This window comes from Cyanistes caeruleus, chromosome 8, assembly GCF_971803275.1.
Source record: "Cyanistes caeruleus chromosome 8, bCyaCae1.hap1.1, whole genome shotgun sequence".
NCBI classification, from domain to species: domain Eukaryota; kingdom Metazoa; phylum Chordata; class Aves; order Passeriformes; family Paridae; genus Cyanistes; species Cyanistes caeruleus.
The window spans coordinates 3,897,260-3,917,407 of record NC_141708.1 but is presented as its reverse complement, the minus strand read 5'-3'; the positions used below and the strand labels follow the sequence as shown (position 1 = coordinate 3,917,407).

At 44.9% G+C, this 20,148-nt stretch overlaps 1 protein-coding gene and 1 long non-coding RNA gene across 2 annotated transcripts; one reads left to right on the top strand and one right to left on the bottom strand.

Annotated features, from left to right (window-relative positions):
• Nucleotides 1-430: 430 nt before the first annotated feature.
• On the bottom strand, nucleotides 431-4,056 carry LOC147651827 (uncharacterized). The gene is made up of 2 exons (XR_015290061.1): nucleotides 3,933-4,056; nucleotides 431-605 (listed from the first exon to the last, which is right to left on the bottom strand). It is a non-coding gene; the product is annotated as an uncharacterized LOC147651827 (long non-coding RNA).
• A 2,587-nt stretch (nucleotides 4,057-6,643) lies between these two features.
• On the top strand, nucleotides 6,644-19,846 carry GPR26 (G protein-coupled receptor 26). Its single transcript, XM_023929995.2, has 3 exons — nucleotides 6,644-7,836; nucleotides 12,434-12,547; nucleotides 17,537-19,846. The coding sequence occupies exons 1-3, from the start codon at nucleotides 7,169-7,171 to the stop codon at nucleotides 17,766-17,768; spliced, it is 1,014 nt and encodes a 337-aa protein (XP_023785763.1). The 5' UTR covers nucleotides 6,644-7,168; the 3' UTR covers nucleotides 17,769-19,846.
• Nucleotides 19,847-20,148: the final 302 nt, after the last annotated feature.

Below are 20,148 nucleotides of genomic sequence, written 5' to 3'. Positions count from 1 at the left end.
ATTTACTGCATTAAAAAAAAAAAATATTAAAGGAGATGGCAAGGCAGAGTTAGAGCTGACTGAAAGGCAGTGACTCTTTTAGAGGTGTTTTATCCCTGTGTTCTACACTAGCAGGGAGATGAGGGATGTTCCTTGAACACAAACACTGCAGCAGTGCATTTGGCAATGGATGAAACTCCTGAAACCAGACCTCAGAACTCTTTGGGTTGAGCTAAGTGAAAAAAAAAAAATATCAACCCTTGTGGAATTTAACATAACTGTCCAATTTTGCATTTGTATTTTTTTATGTGCTCTGCTCCAGGCCCAAGGAGAGCCATCACACATTACCTGGCATAAAATAAATGTCATGTTTGCTGTAGAAAGCAACTGGCGGGGCTACAAATGGGATATCTCAGAGCTAAAGTCTTGTTTGGTGTCCATAAAGGATCTCAGGATTTTCTCTTCCAGTTATTGTTCTCAGCGAAGTGACACAAGAAGAAAAGGTGTTTCCAAAGAGCAGCCACTTATCCACCTGCCTGGATTCCAAGGAAATGCCAGTACAGCTGCATTTCTGGTGGTTCCCAGAGTCAACCTCAGAACCTGCTGGTTATGGCTGATGGATTGCTCTGCATTAACACAGAAACCAAGAGTGGTGAGCATTCCCCTCCTTCTCCCTTCCATTTATTCACAGGAGCTGGGGCTGCCCCTGGATCCCTGGAAGTGCCCAGGGCCAGGTTGGATGGGGCTTGGAGCAGCCTGGGATGGTGGAAGTTGTCCCTGCCATGGCAGGAATGAGAAGATCTTTAAGGTGCCTTCCAGCCCAAATCATTCTATGATTCTATTTTGCTTGTGAAATATTGACTGAGATTTACAGGTCCTAACTAAAACCCTTTTACACTAATAACATTTTAAAATGAAAAAGCCAAACTGATGGCAAGGGCAGGCCACACCTCATTAATAGTGCTTCACATACTATGGCCTGGAAATAATTTATGTATTTTTAAAAGGCTGCTGAGTTTATTGAAGGGATTGCATAATTCCTTCATTACCATGGTAAGCCAGTTAAATCAATAATAAAAATTAGAATTTCAAAGTTCTTAAACCTACTGGACTTGTAGAAAAGCTGCCAGTGAAAAAAGCCTTATAAAATCTTGTCAATATATCAGAGGTCCAAGGGAATTACAACCCCAAAAGAGCTGTTACAGGGACATAACTTAAGCCTTTAATAGACTGCTTTGCCATGAGGTTTTTAGCCTCTGAGAGAATGAACTGGATGTCTCCTTCCCTGAGCTAGAATAACATTAATGAGCTTTCCAGTATATTTAAGTTAGTTGTACAGAATTTGCAGGTGACACACAAGGAGTTAAGCCCTCAAGTGCAAAATCCCAGCAGAGTAAGGGAGGTGAAGCAAAACCAAGCTCTGCAAAAAATATGTATACTCATGGAAATTCAATGTATTTTTGAACCCAAACTCTTCTGCCCAGCCTGCGGCGAAGATCCAAATATCCTTCGTTAATAAAACAGACACATTTGGTTAGATCATCCCCATATGTATCATAACCTCCTCCCCTGCAGAACTTATTAGAAAGAGCAGAAATGCTACTCTGCTCAGTTTAAAAAAAACCAAAAACCTGAACAAACCAAACCCCAAACCAAGCAAGATGCAAAAATCAAATATTGCAATCACAAGATAACAGGATTAATAATGGACATGAATACAACAAGACAAGAATATCCACATAAAATTGCTATAGTAGAGGAAATTATGAAAGATAAAATACTTAGCTAATTGCTAAATGGAAGTTTACAGGGGTGAATGCTCATGTATGACTTTTTATATAGAAGCAGGCACTGACATCTACGTATCATTTTGAAAGCCTTCTGTTCAAGCCTCTATTTTCATCTTTGCTGAGTGAGAAGGAGCCAGCCCAGTTTAAAACAAGAGGAAATTGAAATACCACACATCTAAAAAGAGCAAGTGTGACAAAAGTGATTTCTGCTCTGACATTTTGAAGGAGTACAGGGTAAAGCGAACAAGTTCTATCTAGAGCAGTGTAGATGTGACAGGTGCCACTTATATCACTTATATAGGACCAATATAAAATGTAACATCTAGCAAATTCATCTGCCTTTCCTCCTAAAAATTTGGGAATTAATTTGTTTTACCTGTCTTCAGACAGCCAAGAATATTTGGGGTCTTTAAATTAGTAACTGTCTTCCTTCTTCCTCTGCATTTCAAATATCCAGCGCATTGCGCAGGACAGTTTAAATTCCAGAGTGACAGCACATCATAGATGACATCATAAGAGGTCACCCCGAGGTTAATTCCTTTCCCTGAATAAAAACTTTCCAGTTCCATGCCCTTCCCACTTGGATGCAGGTCCCTAAATCTCCTCAAGACCTTTCCAAGTCCCCTGAAGAAGAACAAACTCCCCAAGGCAAAGCAAAACCCAGGCTTCTATCTCAATTCGCAAGGCAGCTCTGATTGCAAACACAATTCTCTTTCAGCTGCTCCAAAAAAGCATCCTGGAGAGAAAAGGAAATGGGAAACTGGCACAGGGTGCCCAGAGCAGCTGGGGCTGCCCCTGGATCCCTGCGAGTGTCCAAGGCTGGGTTGGATGGGGCTTGGAGCAGCCTGGAATGGTGGAAGGTGTTCCTGCCCATGGCAGGGTGGATCTGGAAGATTTTAAGCTCCCTTCCAATCCAAACCACTCTAATATTCTGTAATATTTCAACAGTTCCTGGCTGAACATCATTCTTCCTAGAAAAGTTTGAAACCGAAAGGTTGGTTGCAACATTATGGACATACTAATTTAATTCCATTTAAATAAGATGGAATTTTGTTTGTTTAATTGGAGTTTTTCAACATCCCTCAAAGATGTTAATTTTCCCATTAGCTACTCATTTATTCATTAGCATTAAGCAAGAGGTGAGGAGTAAAAATAGGTCGAGAAAAAAAAAAAATCAGGAAACCAAACCAGAAGTCTCTTATATCTTTAAAAGCATTAAAATGTAGCTAATTAATTTTTGTTAATAAACATTTCCTGGGGTGAGAAATGGCAGTGCAATTAAAATCTAATGCCCAAGCTCTATTTTGAGGCCTCCTTTTTGTCTTTGAGGTAAACCAAATAAAGCAGGTACATCCACGCACTCCCTCCTTTAAAAGAACGCTGTTCTAACAGAGCTCCATATGAAGATGAAGTGTGACTCAATATCTGCATCACTGATGGTGCTGATAGGGAGTGATTCTAAAATATGAATTGTGAACCAGAGCCCGTGCTGGAATATGTCATTTAACATCCTGCATTTGCCAGAATAACACACAGGGACCAAGTCACTGAGCTTGCTCATCCCCTAATTGGTCCCCAGGAAGGAAGTTCTCACCTGGCTCCAAAGGAGCTCGGGGAAGGAGAGAGCTCTGCCATCCACCTACACACACATCCGCCCACAAACCTCCCTGACTCAAAGCTTCCCATGGCTTTCTGCTCTTCCCAGCTTGATTTGATTTCCTCAGCTGCCCTAAGAGTCCTTAAAAACCCACCCAGCAGGCAGAAGTGCCAGGAGCACCAGCCATGTGCCTGTGGACCTGATGTTTCTTTAATTCCATGAAGCAAAGCAGCAGTGACAGCCCGGGCGTGAATAATTCACCAGGAGGGCTCTGGGGAGCTGTCCTGGCACTCTCAGCTCGAGGTGGAGCAGTGGAGGGTTTCTCTCCCCACATCCCCAGAGTGGTGGCCCATGAGGAACCACCTGGCTGGCCAGGAGCTCCCAGTTAGCCCCAGTGTGCCACACACGGAACCTGCTGGAGAGGAAGGGGCCAGGCAGGAACCCACTGGCTGATGCTGGTTATCCGGGGCTAGGGGGAGCAGGGGCTGAAGTGAATTAATTTTTGGTCAGTGAAGGTGACAGGGGAGGTGTAAAGGTCATCTCTGACACCCCAAAGAGAGACAGACCTGTGGCTTCTGTCTCCATCAAGCAATGCTGCCAAGGGTTTGTGTAGCACTGGATGAAGAGAGGCCAAAGTAAACCCCCTAAAGAGTGCCTAAAGAGATTCCTTGTCTTCCTTGGGCTCCATGGTCTCAGTCTGTCTCTGTGATTCCATCCCAGAATTCCATCCCAGGGTTCCATCCCAGGGTTCCATCCCAGGGTTCCATCCTGGGGAATGGGGAGAGACTGAGCAGTGCTCAGTCACCAGCTGGGGTTAACCCTCGACAGATGCCCAGCAGATTCTTCCCTCCTGATTTGTAGAAAATGAAGCCATTTCATGGGTCCATCGTGCTCCCTTAGGTACACATGGTAAATAAACCCAGAAGTGTTCAGCCAACCCCCTCTGCTGCAGGGATTAGCAACAGGGGAATTAGTTATGTAAATCACTTGGGCCTTCAGAATACAAAATACACACCGAGACTCAGACTACTCACTGAGAGAAACTTCTGCTTCCTCCTGATGCCTACCAAGGTTTTCCCCTTGACTGTAGATTTTCCCCCAGATCTGACCTCCCATATTCCATCACAGCTTCACTGAACTCTCTCCTTCTGCCTCCCATTATTTCTCATCTATCACTTAGGGAGAATCCTCTTTTCCCAACTGTCATCCCTAATCCTTTCTCTCCGGGCATGAATTTCCTCCCCCACTGTTCACCCAGGCTTGACACTGATGCCAGACCCCTGTCACAGCAGGGAATTACTCAGGAGCAGAGCTTTTCAATCCTGGAGGCACCACAGCTCACTGGAGGGATAACAGCATGCTGTGTCAGGAAACCACCCTGATAAATCCATGGCCTCGTGCATTGAAGGCAGGGGAAAAACCTGAATTCCCCAGTCCCTGGGCAGCTGGGGGTCTTACAGGGTTCATTTGAGCCCAGGAGGAGGCTGAGAGTGTGGGAAGAGTCAGGAATCCCCTTGATGCCAAGTGGGAGTGAGATTCCCCTTTACCACCGTCAGAGTTCCTGCCTCTCATACATGTATCACCAGGATTTCCCAGTTTTTCCCCCCTGTTCCTCCTAGCATTATTATTTCCCACATTTTTCTTCAGAGTGGCTCCCAGCACCTCCCTGTGGTCCTGCAGCTGCCTTTGCCTGCTGAGCTTTAGGGGTTAAGCTGTCCCTGAGTGTCCCTTGGACACCCTGCTCAAGCTGCTGATGCCCCCTCAGCAGGGCTGTTGCCTCCAGCCCAAGGAAAAATCTTGCTGAGGTTCTGGTGCTGTGAAGCAGCAGCAAAACCTTCATTTTCTCCCTCATGTACTTAGTCCACCTCTTCCAAGAGGGTAACAACCCCTTGCATTTAAAGAAGGGGTCACCTTTAGGCTTCTCCCATGGGATCACTGAGGTTGGAAAACCCCTCTGAGATCCAGCCATCAACCCAACACCACCACCACGTTCAGCACTGAGCCACCTCCTCAAATGCCACATCCACACCATGTTTGGACACTTCCAGGGATGGTCACTCCACCACTTCACTGACTTTGGCAAAGAGACAGACTGGATTTCTCTCCTCATCCTCCCAGTGTGAGGAGTTGTGTTCTGGGAACCGAGAGCTCTCAGGGCTGAGGGACAGACCTGGGCTCTGCACCCCGAGCTGCTCCTCTCACCACTCTGTAAGCCCTTTAAAGCCTGGCTTTTGAAAACAAAACAAACCAAAACTGAAGTGAAAGAGGCTTTTTCTCCAAGATGCCAGGCTCTGGCAGCGTTCAGGGTGCCAGCTCTGCTCCTGAGCTGCAGTGAGCAGCTGCTGTTCGTGGAGATGCACAGCTCTGCAGGGAAAACTGCCCGGGCATCCAGCTCTCCTACACGTGCAGAAGCACTTACTAAGCCCCAGTAACTGTGCTGCAGGGTATCTTTTGCCTTCTTATTGTGCAGGGATTAAAGCTTGGCTGCCTTGATCAGAAAGCTGTCCTGATTGCTCACAAACTCTCAGCCTCCCGGGTTAAAACTGATTGAAAGAGACAGGAAAAGCAATGAGAAAACAGCTCCCGCTCCGTCCTTTAAAACAAACTTAATTTTGACACCTAATTATGTGCAAGTCAGACTCATTCCTGTTTCCTTTGCCAAGATGCTTTTTAATTTTGATCTCACAGGGTGCTCACCCCCAGAGGGAGGGAGGCTTTGATTGGGAGGAAGGAGAAACTCTTGGAGAGGAGAAAGGCTGAGTGAATAAAGGTACCTGCAGCACGATGCTGCCTCTGCCCCTCACCTGCTCTGTCACCTTGTGGCTCTGGCATCTGGGCTTTGATTTTCCTGCTTTTAGAGGAGGGGAAGCAATCTGTTTCCTCCTCCTCCTCCTGGTATTTGGAGACAGCGAACTGCTAAGTGCTGAACCCGAGCAGTAAAACCATTCCCGTAGCCTAATGAGGGCTCCAGAGAAGTAGCAGAATATTTCCATTTTCCCCATCTCTTTAGGCACAGCTAATGAAGAGCAGAGAAAGCTCCTGCCCTGGCTGAGTGCAAGCAGCATCCCTGCAAGTGATGCACCGAAATGTAGGGAACACGCTGGAGCGCAGGAATTCTGTTCCAGGGCTTGTCTGCAAATTAATGGCTAAATCAATTAAATGAAAGCATGGGATTTCTCTTGAGGAAAGTCTAGTCACGGTCGCAAGGAGAAGGGGAGGGGTTGTGGAGCAGGGATGACATAATCACGTTTGCGAATCACCAGCAGTGTGCCTGCTTTAATCCATTAATGGGGTTTTTATCTGTGATCATAAAAAGCAGGTTACATTCAGCCTGGAAGGGAGCGAGGGTTGGAGGAGAGGGGAGGGGAGAGAAAGACAGAGAGGGAGAGAGAGGCAGAAAGCAAGGGAGAAAGAGAGCACAATTCACTCGGTGGATTGCTTGCAAGCTTGGGGCTGCTAATTAGGGATCTCAGGAGAGCAGCTTCTCAGAATAGCGTGCTCTCCTCAAAATGGACCGACGGCAGACAGTGGTTCAGTCCTGCTGATATTTTTTAAGCCCTCCTTGCAGTTTGATGGGCATTCCCAGTGCTTTTGTGCACGTCTCGGGAAGCGTTGACGTGGAAAGGAGCAGCGAGGAGGGGGAGGTTGGAGAAGAAAACTGCAGCTCCTCTAAAAATACGGAGGGCATGCACGGGAGCGAGCAGGCTGGGGAGGAGGGCGAGGTGGGGGCACCTCGCACCATGGTCCCCTGGTGCCGGCGCGGCGCAGTTTCGGAGATGTCCCTCCTGTGACTGGACGCACCATGAGCATCTGGGAGCTGCTCCTGGCTTTCGTGGTGGTGGTGCTGATGCTTGTGGCCCTGCTGGCCAACGTGCTGGTGCTGATGTGCTTCCTGTACAGCGCCGACATCCGCAAGCAGGTCCCGGGATTGTTCATCCTCAACCTCACCTTCTGCAACCTGTTGATGGCCGTCTCAAGCATGCCCCTGACCTTGGCTGGGATCATTTACAAAAGTCAGCCCGGAGGAGATCAGGTCTGCCAAGTTGTGGGCTTCCTGGAGACTTTCCTCACCACCAACTCCATGCTGAGCATGGCGGCTCTGAGCATTGACAGGTGGATTGCTGTGGTCTTCCCGCTAAGTTATCACTCCAAAATGAGGTACCGAGACGCTGCTCTCATCCTGAGCTACACGTGGTTGCACTCGGCGTCCTTCCCCATAGTGGCAGCTTCTCTCTCCTGGCTGGGTTTCCATCACCTCTACGCCTCCTGCACTCTCTACAGCAAGAGACCAGAGGATAGGACACAGTTTGTGATTTTCACTGGGGTCTTTCACGCCCTCAGCTTCCTCCTCTCCCTCGTGGTCCTGTGTTTCACGTATCTCAAAGTGCTGAAGGTGGCACGGTTCCACTGTAAGCGCATCGACGTGATCACTATGCAGACCCTGGTGCTGCTGGTGGACATCCACCCCAGGTAAGCTCCCTGTGAGTTCAGCTCAGGTGAGGAGGGGGCTCAGTGCTGTGGTAAACAGAGACCAAGCTGTCTGACAGCAGGGGATGGGGAGGGGGAGAAAATAAACATCCCTCAGCCAGTTTCTATTCTTCGTGTTTCTTTTCACTTGTGTTTAGTTCTCTGATCGCAGAACTCATTTTTTTTTGGTAGGTTTAAGGACTTGTTTTGGGAGGGAGAGCAAATGAACTGGGCAGTTCTGGCTAAGCATGCACTTCCCTTTGAGACAGTGATCAGATCACTGCCCTTTGTCTCTGAGGGTGGATTCAGTGGTCGATAGCTTTGTGTATTTTGGGCACTGTCAGCCCAAAACCCGTTGCTGGATCCCTGAGAGGAGAAGAAAGCTGCACATGTCCCTGGGAGTTTGGAAGGGAGGCTGAGCACCGCCTGCCGCTCCTTTTCCCAGCAGCTTCCCCATTGCTGTGCTCTCTGTAACTTTATCATTCCTGAAGGCAGAATCCTTAAGGGAATTACATCTGCAAAATTCATGCGCTCGAATGCCTGTACTTAAACCTTAAAGTGAGAGAAAATTCAGTGGCAATGTTAATGTGACAAGCAAGGGATGTATAAAGCTCATTGCAAACGGGAGATTTTTATGCAAGTCCCTTGTGCCTCGAGACAAGAGGAGAAAAGTCCCCAGGGACTGGCAGGATTGTGAGCTGGAAGGCAAGAAGCAAACAGGGAGAGGAATGTATGCAAAAGTCACGGCAGGGATTATGCACAAGCCCTAAATCTTGCATGAATAATCGATGTACGGATCTAGAAGGGATGCAGGCTTGGTGTGTGATACAGGGACGAGAGGAGAGCAGAGAGCAGTCCCACACATCCCATCTGACCATCCCTGCTCCCCTTTGCTCCAGCAGCCGCTCCCTTTGCGGGCAGCCAGGAGCAGAGCTGCAGGGCTCAGAGCACATGTGGCTGTCCTCAAACACGGGTCATACTTTGGGGATGCCTGAGGCTAAGACAAACAAGTCTGGGCAGCACATTTTAGAAGAACAGAAACATTTGCTCAGAATTCTCCTGCTAAGCTGTTTGTGCTGTCTCTCAACCAAGAATGCAGAGCAGAACTTTGGGCAAGTCTTGTTGCCGTTCTTGAGAAATACAGGTATAAATCATCCCTTATTCACCAAGTCACACTGAGGATCAAACACTCTCTGCCCTACGTGCTGTCTGGTTGATGAACTGTGCCTCGAGTGCCTCAGTTCCTGCAGCATGAGGAGATGTGGTGGTTACTCCCAGGGAAGTGCCATAAACCCACCAGCGCTGTTTGAAACCCCATTTGTTTTGCCTAATGCTAAAAGTATGCCTGGACTGCACAGCAAAGTTTAGTAAAAGGGCAAAAATCTCAGTGCTGTTTCTCCTCCTCTGCATTTTTTCTGGCTGAGGTTGATTTGAGGGTGTTTGTGCACTTTGTGATCCTCTCCCTGCAGGATGGATTCAGTGGGGCTGTGGGAATGATGCTTCCTTTCTTCGGGGCAGAGTTGTGCAGGAGCTTTGCTGTGAGCAACCTGCACCGCTGCCTCTGCCTCTGGCATCGGGTTATCCTGGTGCTTCTCTCTAAGAAAGGAGAGTTTTCATTTCTTTTCTACCCTACAGAACTGATTTGACCCCTGGAGGGGCTGATTTAGCCTTAAGTGACAGCTCCTGCTGCTGAAAGGGTCTCAGGCCACCTTCCCTGCTGGGAGAGCGGCATGGGGGCTGCAGCTCTGCTGGAAGAGTCAGCGATGCTCAGAAATGTCTGACATAAGGAAGGCACGGTTTGCATTATGTAACAGGCCATTTCTGGGGTTCCTGGAGCGCCTGGCAGCACAGCCGTGGGTGCTGGCACAGTCCAAAGGAGAGAACAAAGTTTGCAATCCCGCTTGAGACTCCTCTGGCTCTTTGCAGGGTCCAGTGTGAGCGCTGGGAAATGCGAACGGACAATTTTCAGTTCCTGTGGCTCAGAATCCCCCCGCAGGGGGGTCCAGTGACAGGCACTGTGACAGATGGCTTTATTACCTGTGACTTAGAAAGACACCAGTGATCTCTCCTGAAGATCAGTCAAGCACAAAGGAAACCTCCAAATACCCTACAAATTCCTGTGAATGTTTAGGGCACGCGGCATTTCAAGTTAGCTGAGGCTTTTTTAGTGGATCCTGCTTTTTCCTTGCTCTTGAGACCAAAATATCTTGGGTATTGTGGGAGATTTGGGCAAAACTTCACTTAAGGGCTTAACCCATGTATTTCCTAATTCAAATTATCTATACTGTCTTTTTGGTGTATCCAGCTCTACATATCTTAAGGTCCAATATCCCATAAACTTTGTTTAAAATACCAAACCTTCAAGGGGATATAGCTCAGATTTCCCAGGATATTAAAATCTTTAAATGAAAGCTTAGTCAATAATCCTGTTCTATTACTGATGTCACTGCTAGAACTCACATGTGTCTTATCTTTGTGCATGCAAGTGTGTGCAAAACCAAAATATTAATCTATGTACATTGTCTGTGTGAAGGAGTGAGATAAAATACCTTCTTCTCTGATGTGGTATTTATTGGATATATCTGGAAAGTCTGAACAAAAGAAATGGGTTAAAGTCTACCAGGACAGTCATGGGTGAGCTCAAGGAGTGAGAGACAGCTTTGCATGTGCCAGAAAGGAAAAGATGTAACTGGGGAAACAGAGACCAAAATTACACCACCAACTCCTCCCTAACAGCACCTTAATTGAACCTGCTTTGGACATTCACTTTCCTGTATTGCCATGGGCTTGGGATATCATGAATTTAAGACCACAGGTCTTAAACAAAGCTCATGAAGCTCTCAGATCATTTTTCTGCACATAAAAACACTCCAAGTTCCCCAGCTCCTGCAGAATTGAAAACACATAGGTTGCCTTGAAAAGGTGGAATTTTTTTTTCCCCCCTTCTTTGCTGTCATTTCGAGCTGCAAATAACTCACATCTAGAACATGTAACACCTTTAAATGTGTCATATTCTTTAAGAGAAAGACAATTTGTTAGAAGAACAAACTTTTCCTCTGGTATTTATTTTATCACATCCCGATAGCTACTCTGGGGCCTGGTGATGCAAAACCGAATTTAGAACGGAACACAAGAAACTCTTTTTCTTTAACACAGCCCAAGGAACTCATTGCCACAGAGAGCACAGAAACACACTGAGATCCTCAGCACACAGTATGTGTTTGGATGTTGATAAAACATTTACAGATGAAGTAAATAATGTAAGGGTATGGCCATGAGCCTCAGAGCTGTGAGAGTGTGGAGCCTGAGAGTGAGTCATCAATTAAAAATTTACAACAAAAATGGAAAGGCCGATGCCAAACAGTCGAGTATTTAAAAAATAATAAAAAAATAATATTTTTAAAAAAAAAAATATATGTAAGTACAGGACTTGGGCCAGCTCCATTCAGTTTGCCTGAGAAGTGACTGTCACTGGGAGGTCTGTGCAAGGAGTCAGCTTTGCCATGTGCACAGAGAGGGGTTCAGGATGGCAGTCTGCCTTTGCTGTGCCCTTTTCCAAAGGGATTTACCGAGGTACAGGCAGTCCTGGCATCGTGGGAAATACCAGTGCTGCCCAATCCACCGCCTGGAGCAGACAGGAACTCATCCACTTCCCTCAGAAATCATAAAAAGCACAGGAGTCACTCAACCAGACAGAGGAAGAGGATGAACTTTCACATTAATCACTGTTTTCACAACAAATGTGCTGATTTCAGGGATTTTTTTGCACTGAAAGCAAGGTCTCAGCCCTGTGCTCCTTGCTGGCACACCGAGGGGATTCAGAGCTCTCTGGGGGCCTGCTGAGACCACCAGCAGAAAACTCAAAGGAAAAGCTCTTGTCCTAAAAATACCATAGGTAGGAAAAAACCCCAAGGTGTGGCTAATTTGCACGTGTTTAGTTAGAAAGAGGGTTGGTTTGAGGTGAGGAATGAGGATACCCCAGGACTGAGGATTTATGAAACAATTCCAGCTTTGTGGAGCATTCAGCACAGCAGCCCTGCAGATGTGATGGGATGTTTATGGCCACACAGCTCACAGCTGTGGGACACAGTGACAGCTCCTGCGTTGGGCTGAAGGTTCAGAGTGTTCCTTCTCCCGTTATGATGTTGTTTTGTTGGTTATCTTGCTGGGAAGTTTCTCCTCTCCAAGGCAGTGGTGTTGGAATTGCTGTTTCTAGGGAAGCAGCGTGCTGCCTATCCCACTCTGGATATTTTCCAAATCTCCGAGTGTCATCTTGCCTGCAAACACAGCTTACAGCGGTTCAAAAAGGAGCTGCAAACTGATTTCAAGGGTGAATTCCACCCATTTTTCTACAGATCAATTGATATAATGGGGGTTTGTGCCCATAAATACACAACCAGGTGCCTGTCAGTAACTTTGTGGAGGGCGAGATGAGCAGACAATTCATTCAGAGCTGGTATTGTCCCATTTAAGTGCAGCTCACCTGTTACTGGTTTGCACAATTCAAACAGCTCCTTCTCCATCATTCTGTGGTGAAGCCATTGCAGATTGTTACCTGATGCTATGATTGATGTTGTTCTCTGTGTTGGGTGTCACACAGCGTGCGGGAGCGGTGTCTGGAGGAGCAGAGGAGGCGGAGGCAGCGGGCAACGAAGAAAATCAGCACCTTTATTGGTACCTTCATACTTTGCTTTGCACCTTATGTAATCACAAGGTAAGTGTGAACCTACATGCTGGAAAAGGCTGCTGAGATGCACTCCTGGCTCAGGGAAGTGGGGAACTCTGAGCCAGAACAGCATTCCGGTCTCCTGTGAAAATTTGTAACAGAGGTTGTGTGTTTCCTGAGCTAATAAATGATGTAAAATGTCACAGGGCTCCTCCACTCAGCCCTGATGCAGTCTGAGGTCAAACTCTGCTCACTCAGCCCAGTCCAAGTGCTGCTTGCATGGGAGGGATTTAGGAAGTCAGCCCATGAGGTTTTGCAGGCTTTTTTTTTTGTTGTCACCTACTGCTCTGATTGACTTCCCTGTCCAGGGGTTGATCTCCAGGGAAACTCTTGCCAGAATAGCTCAGACTGTAAAAATTTGGTCAACAAGATTCAGCCGAGGTGAGAACATGGTCCACAGACTTAAACAACAGTTTTGTCTGGTTGGGTAGGGTTTATTAGTCATAAATATCAAATATCAAAGCTGTGCTGGCTCAAAACTGAAAAATCTTCTCATGATTTATGGTAGATGTCTATCCACCAGCTTATCTTTGGAAATGGCTCCTGTGGGAAACACTAAATTACTCCTATGAGATAAAAAGTGTTAGAAAGTGAGTACATCCAGAAAAAAATAAAAGAAAAAGTTATCTAGCTGCTGAAGGAAATTTACAGCTTGCATTCCTTATTATAAGATTTTGGGGAAACTGAGATGCTGCTATGAACAACAGAGAAAGAAAGAAAACTAAAAAATAAGGTATCTCCTATTCAACACTATCAAGTAGAAATTAGTGGGGCTGATCTCAGTCAAACTCAGATCTACCTTGAAAAAAATCATTGAAAAGTCTGGATTAAGAGTCAATATAATTGAACATTTGGCCAACCTTGAGCTTTTCCTATCCAGTGTAATACTCTGAATTTTCAGAATTAGAAAACCAAAGTAATTTCCTAGAATTACCTTCACTTCCACTTAGTGGCCACAAGACACCACTGCAAGCCACACACACAGTATGAAAGGACTTGTAATTAGGGACATCCAGCCTTAATTCTCAAGTCATTAGATATTAAGGCATTTGTATTTTTGCAAATGGTTAATTTTCATTTCCTGTTGGGTCTCTGAACTTAAAGAAAATCCTCCCAGTCACAGGATAGTTGGTGTTTCATCCTGAGTAACACTGAGTGCTCTAACCAGAGCTGTCAGGAGTATTTTTGTGCTCTTCCAAAGACGTCTCAGCACTCAGGCACCACCTCCCCACCTCCTCTTCACTCCGTTTTTGTCCCAGTAGCTTTAACATACAGAGGAAGGAGTAGAAAAATCCTGAGCCTCCTCCTTTTATTCTGTACAAGGATCACTTTAATGTGCTCCTGCTGAGGAACAGATTCTCCAGAGGGTGATGGTGAGGAGAGGGAAGATGCAGGGTCCTGGATGCAGGAGGATGTTTTGGGGCAGACATGTCAGGAGGGGTGAATTTTCCCACATTCCTGGCCTTTTAAATTCTGACAAATTTAAAATCCCTGCACAACAAGCTAAGGGGAATTCCCTCTTGAGCTCCCTGAGAGACCTTGCTGGATATTTTCAGGGCCCAACGTTCCAGGACACTCATCCTGACCTTCCCTGGGCCTCACACACAGAGCTGGGTGTCTGGGCACCCAGGGGATTGGGAGAATTTGATTTTAATTGTGTGAGCAAGGAGTATTTCTGGAGCACATCCAGTGCTTTGCATTCTCGAGAGAGACACAATCAATCACAGCTCAAGCAGTGGACAGCAGTCAGGAGAGGGAGTGCCTTGCTCAGCCTCTCCTAATCAGCAGTATATTTCAATTAAACATGCTTTTAAGTACTCCCTGGACTGGGGGCTGACAGCAGCAAATCACAAGGTTTTACTACAACATCTTCCTGTTCCCACACTAAAAATATTCCATGGACGAGTCAAGGAGCTGTGCTCATCACCCCAGACACATGAATGCTTCTCTGGGTAAAGCAGAGTTTTTTAGATCACATAGAGGTAAAAATCAGATCAGACACTTCATTTATCAAGGGAACACCCTTCTAATTAGTTCAGTGGATGTCCTTAAGTGGTGTATCAGAATCTGATTGTCTTTGATCCAGTGTTTCCACTTTACCAGCATGACAGGTGTAATCCCCCACATTAAAGTTTTCTTGTTTTGTAAAATAATCTACTGGTACACATCTCTTCCTTTGCTATATTAATCATTATGCAATTAAATAATACTTGTTCCAAACCTCTTTTCTCCAATGAACTTTTTCATAAGAAAAATGAAGATAAGTCATACAAGTTTCTAATACTCATTTCCAACTCCAGGCATTTCATACTGAAATACAGAACTTTGCTCATGTAAGTCAATAAGTGCTGTCAATGTGTGAGGAAATTGGCCTTAAATTAAAAATCCTGAAGTAATAGCAGGCAGAAGTTCACAGTCCCAAGCCCTCAGGTTACAGAGGAGGATGGTGGATCAGGCAGAAGATGATTAAAATTCTGTTGTATCACCTCTGGGGGATAGGGGGGTAAACAAACCCTGGTTTTAAACTGTTGTTTGCCCTCTGCATAGGCAGATCCTGATTGGGAACACAGGAAGCTCAGAATTCTTCTGCAATTTGTGCTCTTCAGCATCCCAGCTGGGTGGGCACAGGTGCAGTAAAATATTTTAGTGTGGTGATGAACTGCACACGTAAATAAAGGATTTCCAGTGTGCATTTTGTGTGAGAAGACCAAGGTCACACTCTTCTACATGGCATTCTTGTTTGTTTACTGAAGGGGAAATAAAATAATTGGATAGCCATGTCAAATGACACACTCTACAGAGTTAAAAGTTTCTAAAATATGAAGAAAATATCACAGAAAAAGAGCTTACAGCTTTGAAATAAAAAGGGTTTGAAGATCAGACAGTAGAAGAGAGGCTTATGAAAGCAAGCCAGGGAATTATGTAGTTGATACTGTAAAATTTAATTTACAGGTAGCGCTGAAATATTAATGTTCCTTCACTGAAAATGTCTTCTTTCAGGCTGAAATGTTTCATGAAAATGGAAGCTGTGCATATAATTTCCCTCAAAAATGAGAAACAAAACCTTTCAAAGGCAATAAATTCTGTGATATGCCTTGAAAGGCTGACATTTAATTGTTTGTACATGAAATGAAAATGCATAGCTCAGGGTTTGGCTACATTTCTGTGTTTGCTGCTTGATAACAGCAAATGTAATTTACTCTAAAAAATAATACATGAGAATTGAAAAATGTGTAAATGTCAAGGAAGCTTACAGAAAGCAAGGAAAATATTTAAGATTTTGTTAATAAAAGTGTAGGCTTTTCATTTGATCAGTCAATGAAGGTAAAATTAGCAAGTCTAGGCTTGCAACCCTGAAGTGTCTGTTTGATGTGCTTTAAATTGAGATTGTTAATGGCTCATAGAACTGACTGACAGAGCCTCAGACACAAATTTGTCATATTTTGGTTATTCAAGGCATCCGCTGAATTTAATTAAACATAATCAAATTCACATCTGTAAAGCACTCAGTAAAAATAAATCATCCAAGTGAAATTCAACGTGATGAAATTCAAAACGTGAAGAAGGCATCAAATAAAGGAAGTGGAAAACAACAAGGATGGCTCATGGTAGATTACAAAGCAAATATGTCCCAGTAGATGATTAATTTCCAGATTGTCAATTCTCATTTTAGAACACCTTAACTGGATGCCATGAGTTGTATTTTATTAAAGAAGTGAGAATGCACCAGATGAGACCACCTGGAAACTCAAGCAGATGAAAATTATGTCTCAGTTCTGATCTTTGCAGGAAAGATAATGAGCATGAGTTACAAGGGGAGGTTGAAAGAACATTTGTGTGGTTGAGATGAGAGAGAAATGGGACAGATGAGGGATCTTTGGGACCTCAGAGCTGCTGAGCCAAGCAGCACCAGTGGAGTGGCACAAACAATTCCCAAGTATTTTCATGTGACATTCCCTGGTCACCTGAAATGCCCCTCACATTGAATGGACTGTGACATCTGCCAGCATTGTTTTAAATAATATCTTGTAGTGAAAGGTTATGGAATGGGAATAAAATAACAAAAAAAATCCTCCTCTTTAAACTGCTTGAAGTACCAAAATTCTTGTCATCGCTGCTGCTGGAACCACCCTTCAGAATGCTCCTTGGAAGTGGTGCTTTGTGTGGAGAAACATGAGCAACTGAAATATTTCCCAGGCAGATTTAAGAACATCTGCTGCTGCAGGCAGGTCCAGCAGAGATCTGATCTGCCGTGTGGGGCTCTGTGGCAGCACACGTGGCTGTTTGACCTCTATAAAAATCAATAGCTCCTGACAGCTATGGAGGCATATTGAACAGAGCTGCCCTTTGATGTTGCTCAAAGACATGGGGAGTTATCAATATTTCCCTGTCAAAAATGCTCTCTCTCAGTACATAGTGAACCATCTGGGCTAGTGTAGGTATGAGGAGTCTATGAAGCTCTTCCCTGTCCCCCTCCCCTAGTGATAAAAGTTTTGTCTTGCCAAATTTGTTGCAAATGTGAATCCTTGCCCTTTGAACTGGCCAGTTTTTTAATTCAAGGTATGATACATCATCTCTGAATGATGGATTCTCCTTGTGAGCCTCTACCACTCAAACTGTTTAAAGACATCGAACTGCCCCTGGGAGCTGGGCTGGCCAAGCGAGCTGGGTAACCTTGGTGGGGTGACTCAGATGCTCTAGAGGGGACTGAGCCACGAGTTCAGATGGATGCTGGGTTTTTAGGTTGCTCATGGTAGAGAAATTTGACTCCCATGAGACCAAGCAATGGCATTTTGGCAAACAGGCCTCAAGCTTACATCTGCAGTCCTTAAAATTTATAACAGGAGGACAACATACACATTTTCATGAGCAGGGCTTTCTTTAGTTTTGTTGCAATTGCCCAGCAATAATTTGAGGGTTTGGGGTGGGTTAATGTAATTTTTAATGTTCACTCTTTCACCCTTCCTCTTTCCCCAGACTTGTTGAATTGTCCTCTGTGGTCCACATCAACTCCCACTGGGGGATCATTTCCAAGTGCTTAGCTTACAGCAAAGCTGTTTCAGACCCTTTTGTGTACTCTTTGCTGCGGCACCAGTACAAGAAGACGTGGAAGGACATCATCAACAAGATCCTCAAGAGAAGCTCCATCAACTCCTCGGCGCTGGCGGGCGAGTCGCACAACCGGAACCTTCCGCAGCTGAACGAATGAGGAGCCTGGTATGGGACGTCTAAAGTGATATTTGTGAAACAGCAGGAACTGGCCTGTCCCCAGTAGCTCTCCTCAGCTGTCCAGGTTTTGGGAGGCAGCTGTGGGCAGGGTGAAGCCCAGACCATGTCCCTCCAGTAGCCCATGAAACATCCAGGCTGCTCTGAACCGCCTCCCTCTGACTGGAAGAGCGCTATTGATCCGTGGTCCTGCAGGCTCCACAAATACAAATCTCCCATTGATTTCCATCAGCAGCTGCATCTATAGATAATAAACTAATCCTCAGCAGAGGGATTCATGAGAGTAATGGGAGCAAACCGCTGCTGGCGTAAGATTATTCTAAAAAGCTGCACAGGGATATTTGTGCTGTGTTTGTCATTGGCTGCAGGTGAAGCTCCCTCTGATGGAGCTGCCAACGTGGCTTTACAAAAACCACCCCACCCCAGTGGCCTGGGAAGGTTGTGTGTAGAAAATATCCTAATGGGAAAAGCTTAAAAAATCTAAATATTCATCCAGGGCCCAACGCAGCTCAGCCTTTTCTGGTATATATTGTAGGAAGAACCCCATGGAATTGAAGGAAGGGAAAAACCGCTTTTGGAGTGTGCTGGATTCAGCCATGTCTTCTCTAAATGTTTTAAGTTATTTACATAGAATCCCACTGACATCCTCCCCATTACATTTCAGGAAAACACAAATGGTAGACAGGGTGGAAAGGTCAGGGTGCCTCCTGCCTACCTTCCATATATCTGAGCTCCGAAGAGCTGGATTTTGCCCAAAGCTGCAGATCTGGGCCCTGTGCCCAGGAGGGAAAACAGCAAATCTCTTTTTCTGAGGAGTTATTAATCATGGTGTTTTTTCCTCCTTGAAGGAAAGATGAGCCTAAATCTGAGTTTCCAGTATAATTTCCAAAGCAAGTGGAGCACAAATCACAGGCTCCCCTCTCCACCATGAATATGGAGCCAATAATCTGAATCCACACCTGAATGTGCAGATTTCTGGAGGTTTCAGTACAAATCTTTATAGCTCTGGGTTGCAGTTCTGCATAAGAACACTATTAACATTTACCATGCACTCACATGCCTGCCCAGATTTTAAAATAGGCTTGGGTTAATTTGGCTTCATGAACGCAATGGCAGCTTCAATAACAGCTGACACAACTGGCTGTACTGCCATCCATCCCTGATCATATTCCAGCTGTCCAGGCCATTCTGAGGAAATAAGGCCTCAAGTTGTAAAAAATGTGGAATTACCTTTTGGTTGCCACCTTCTCTCATGCAAGAAAAGGGCTTGGTATGTTGCAAAAAATGTCCACTGTTGGATTTTCTGGCCTCTGATTCAAAGCCCAGACTGGGGGCTCAGCAAGGGGCTTCACCCCAAAGTCAGTGAATGTGGGGTAACACCTCAGTTATTATCTGAAGATTACCAGCTACCATCTGAAGCTTTAATTCTTCATTTCAGTTATAAAAAAACACCATAATTACAATAAAATCCACGAATAATCATAGCCACAAAATTTAAGAAACCCATTTTGAAACCCTGCATTCAAATGAGCTCTTTGCCAGATTAAATAGTCTACCTCATCTTAACCATTTTGCTTCTTAGGCTTAACATAATTTTCTCAGGTGCAATAGTTAAAAAGACCCAGTTCAATATTTGTTTCCTAAGAAATTCAAGACACATTGATGATTGGATTGTATTAGAATACAGAATGTTAGGAAGCTGAATATTTACTGAGTTTATAAAGATAAAAATCTCCACATTGAGCATGTTTGACTTAAATTGCACCAGGAAAGTCCACAGCTGTTGTAAGCTTACACATGGAGCTGATACCAAAGTCAATGGGAGGTTTGTATGTCAATAAGGGCAGCTCCAGAAACATTTAAACCTTCAGATTCAAAGAGAATAAACTAATTTCCCAGGAGAGAAAAAAAAAAAAAACATAATCCATTTAGGATGTCTAGTAAAAGATGGAGAATACAGCACTGGACTTGTCTCATTATGCTTGTGTATCACAGTCAGTCACTGGTTGATTTATATCCCACCATGAGCAATAAATCTCTCCCCTTGTATGTGTTTAAAAATTTGTCTCTCTTTCATGGTGCCTTTCTTCTATAATTAATCTTCTAACAGAGAATAGATATAATTTCCCCTTCCTTGCATCAGCTCCCTGTCATATTTTGACCATCTGAAGCAAGCAGGAGTTGTAAATGCTGGTGCTTGACAAAATGCCTCAGTACACGAAATAAAAATACCGGCCCAACATTTCCTGATGACATTTTATGGGATACTCGAAATACGATACTGTGGCTTGTTAAGTGCTAGATTTTCAGCTGAATCCTTATAGGCAACTGGCAAAATTTTCTAAAATGTGTGTCTCAGTGAT

Coding starts and splice junctions, on each gene's coding strand:
- GPR26 (XM_023929995.2), top strand. CDS start 7,169: ATGAGCATCTGGGAGCTGCTCCTGGCTTTCGTGGTGGTGGTGCTGATG. Junction 7,837..12,433: donor CTGGTGGACATCCACCCCAG/GTAAGCTCCCTG, acceptor GGTGTCACACAG/CGTGCGGGAGCGGTGTCTGG. Junction 12,548..17,536: donor GCACCTTATGTAATCACAAG/GTAAGTGTGAAC, acceptor CTCTTTCCCCAG/ACTTGTTGAATTGTCCTCTG.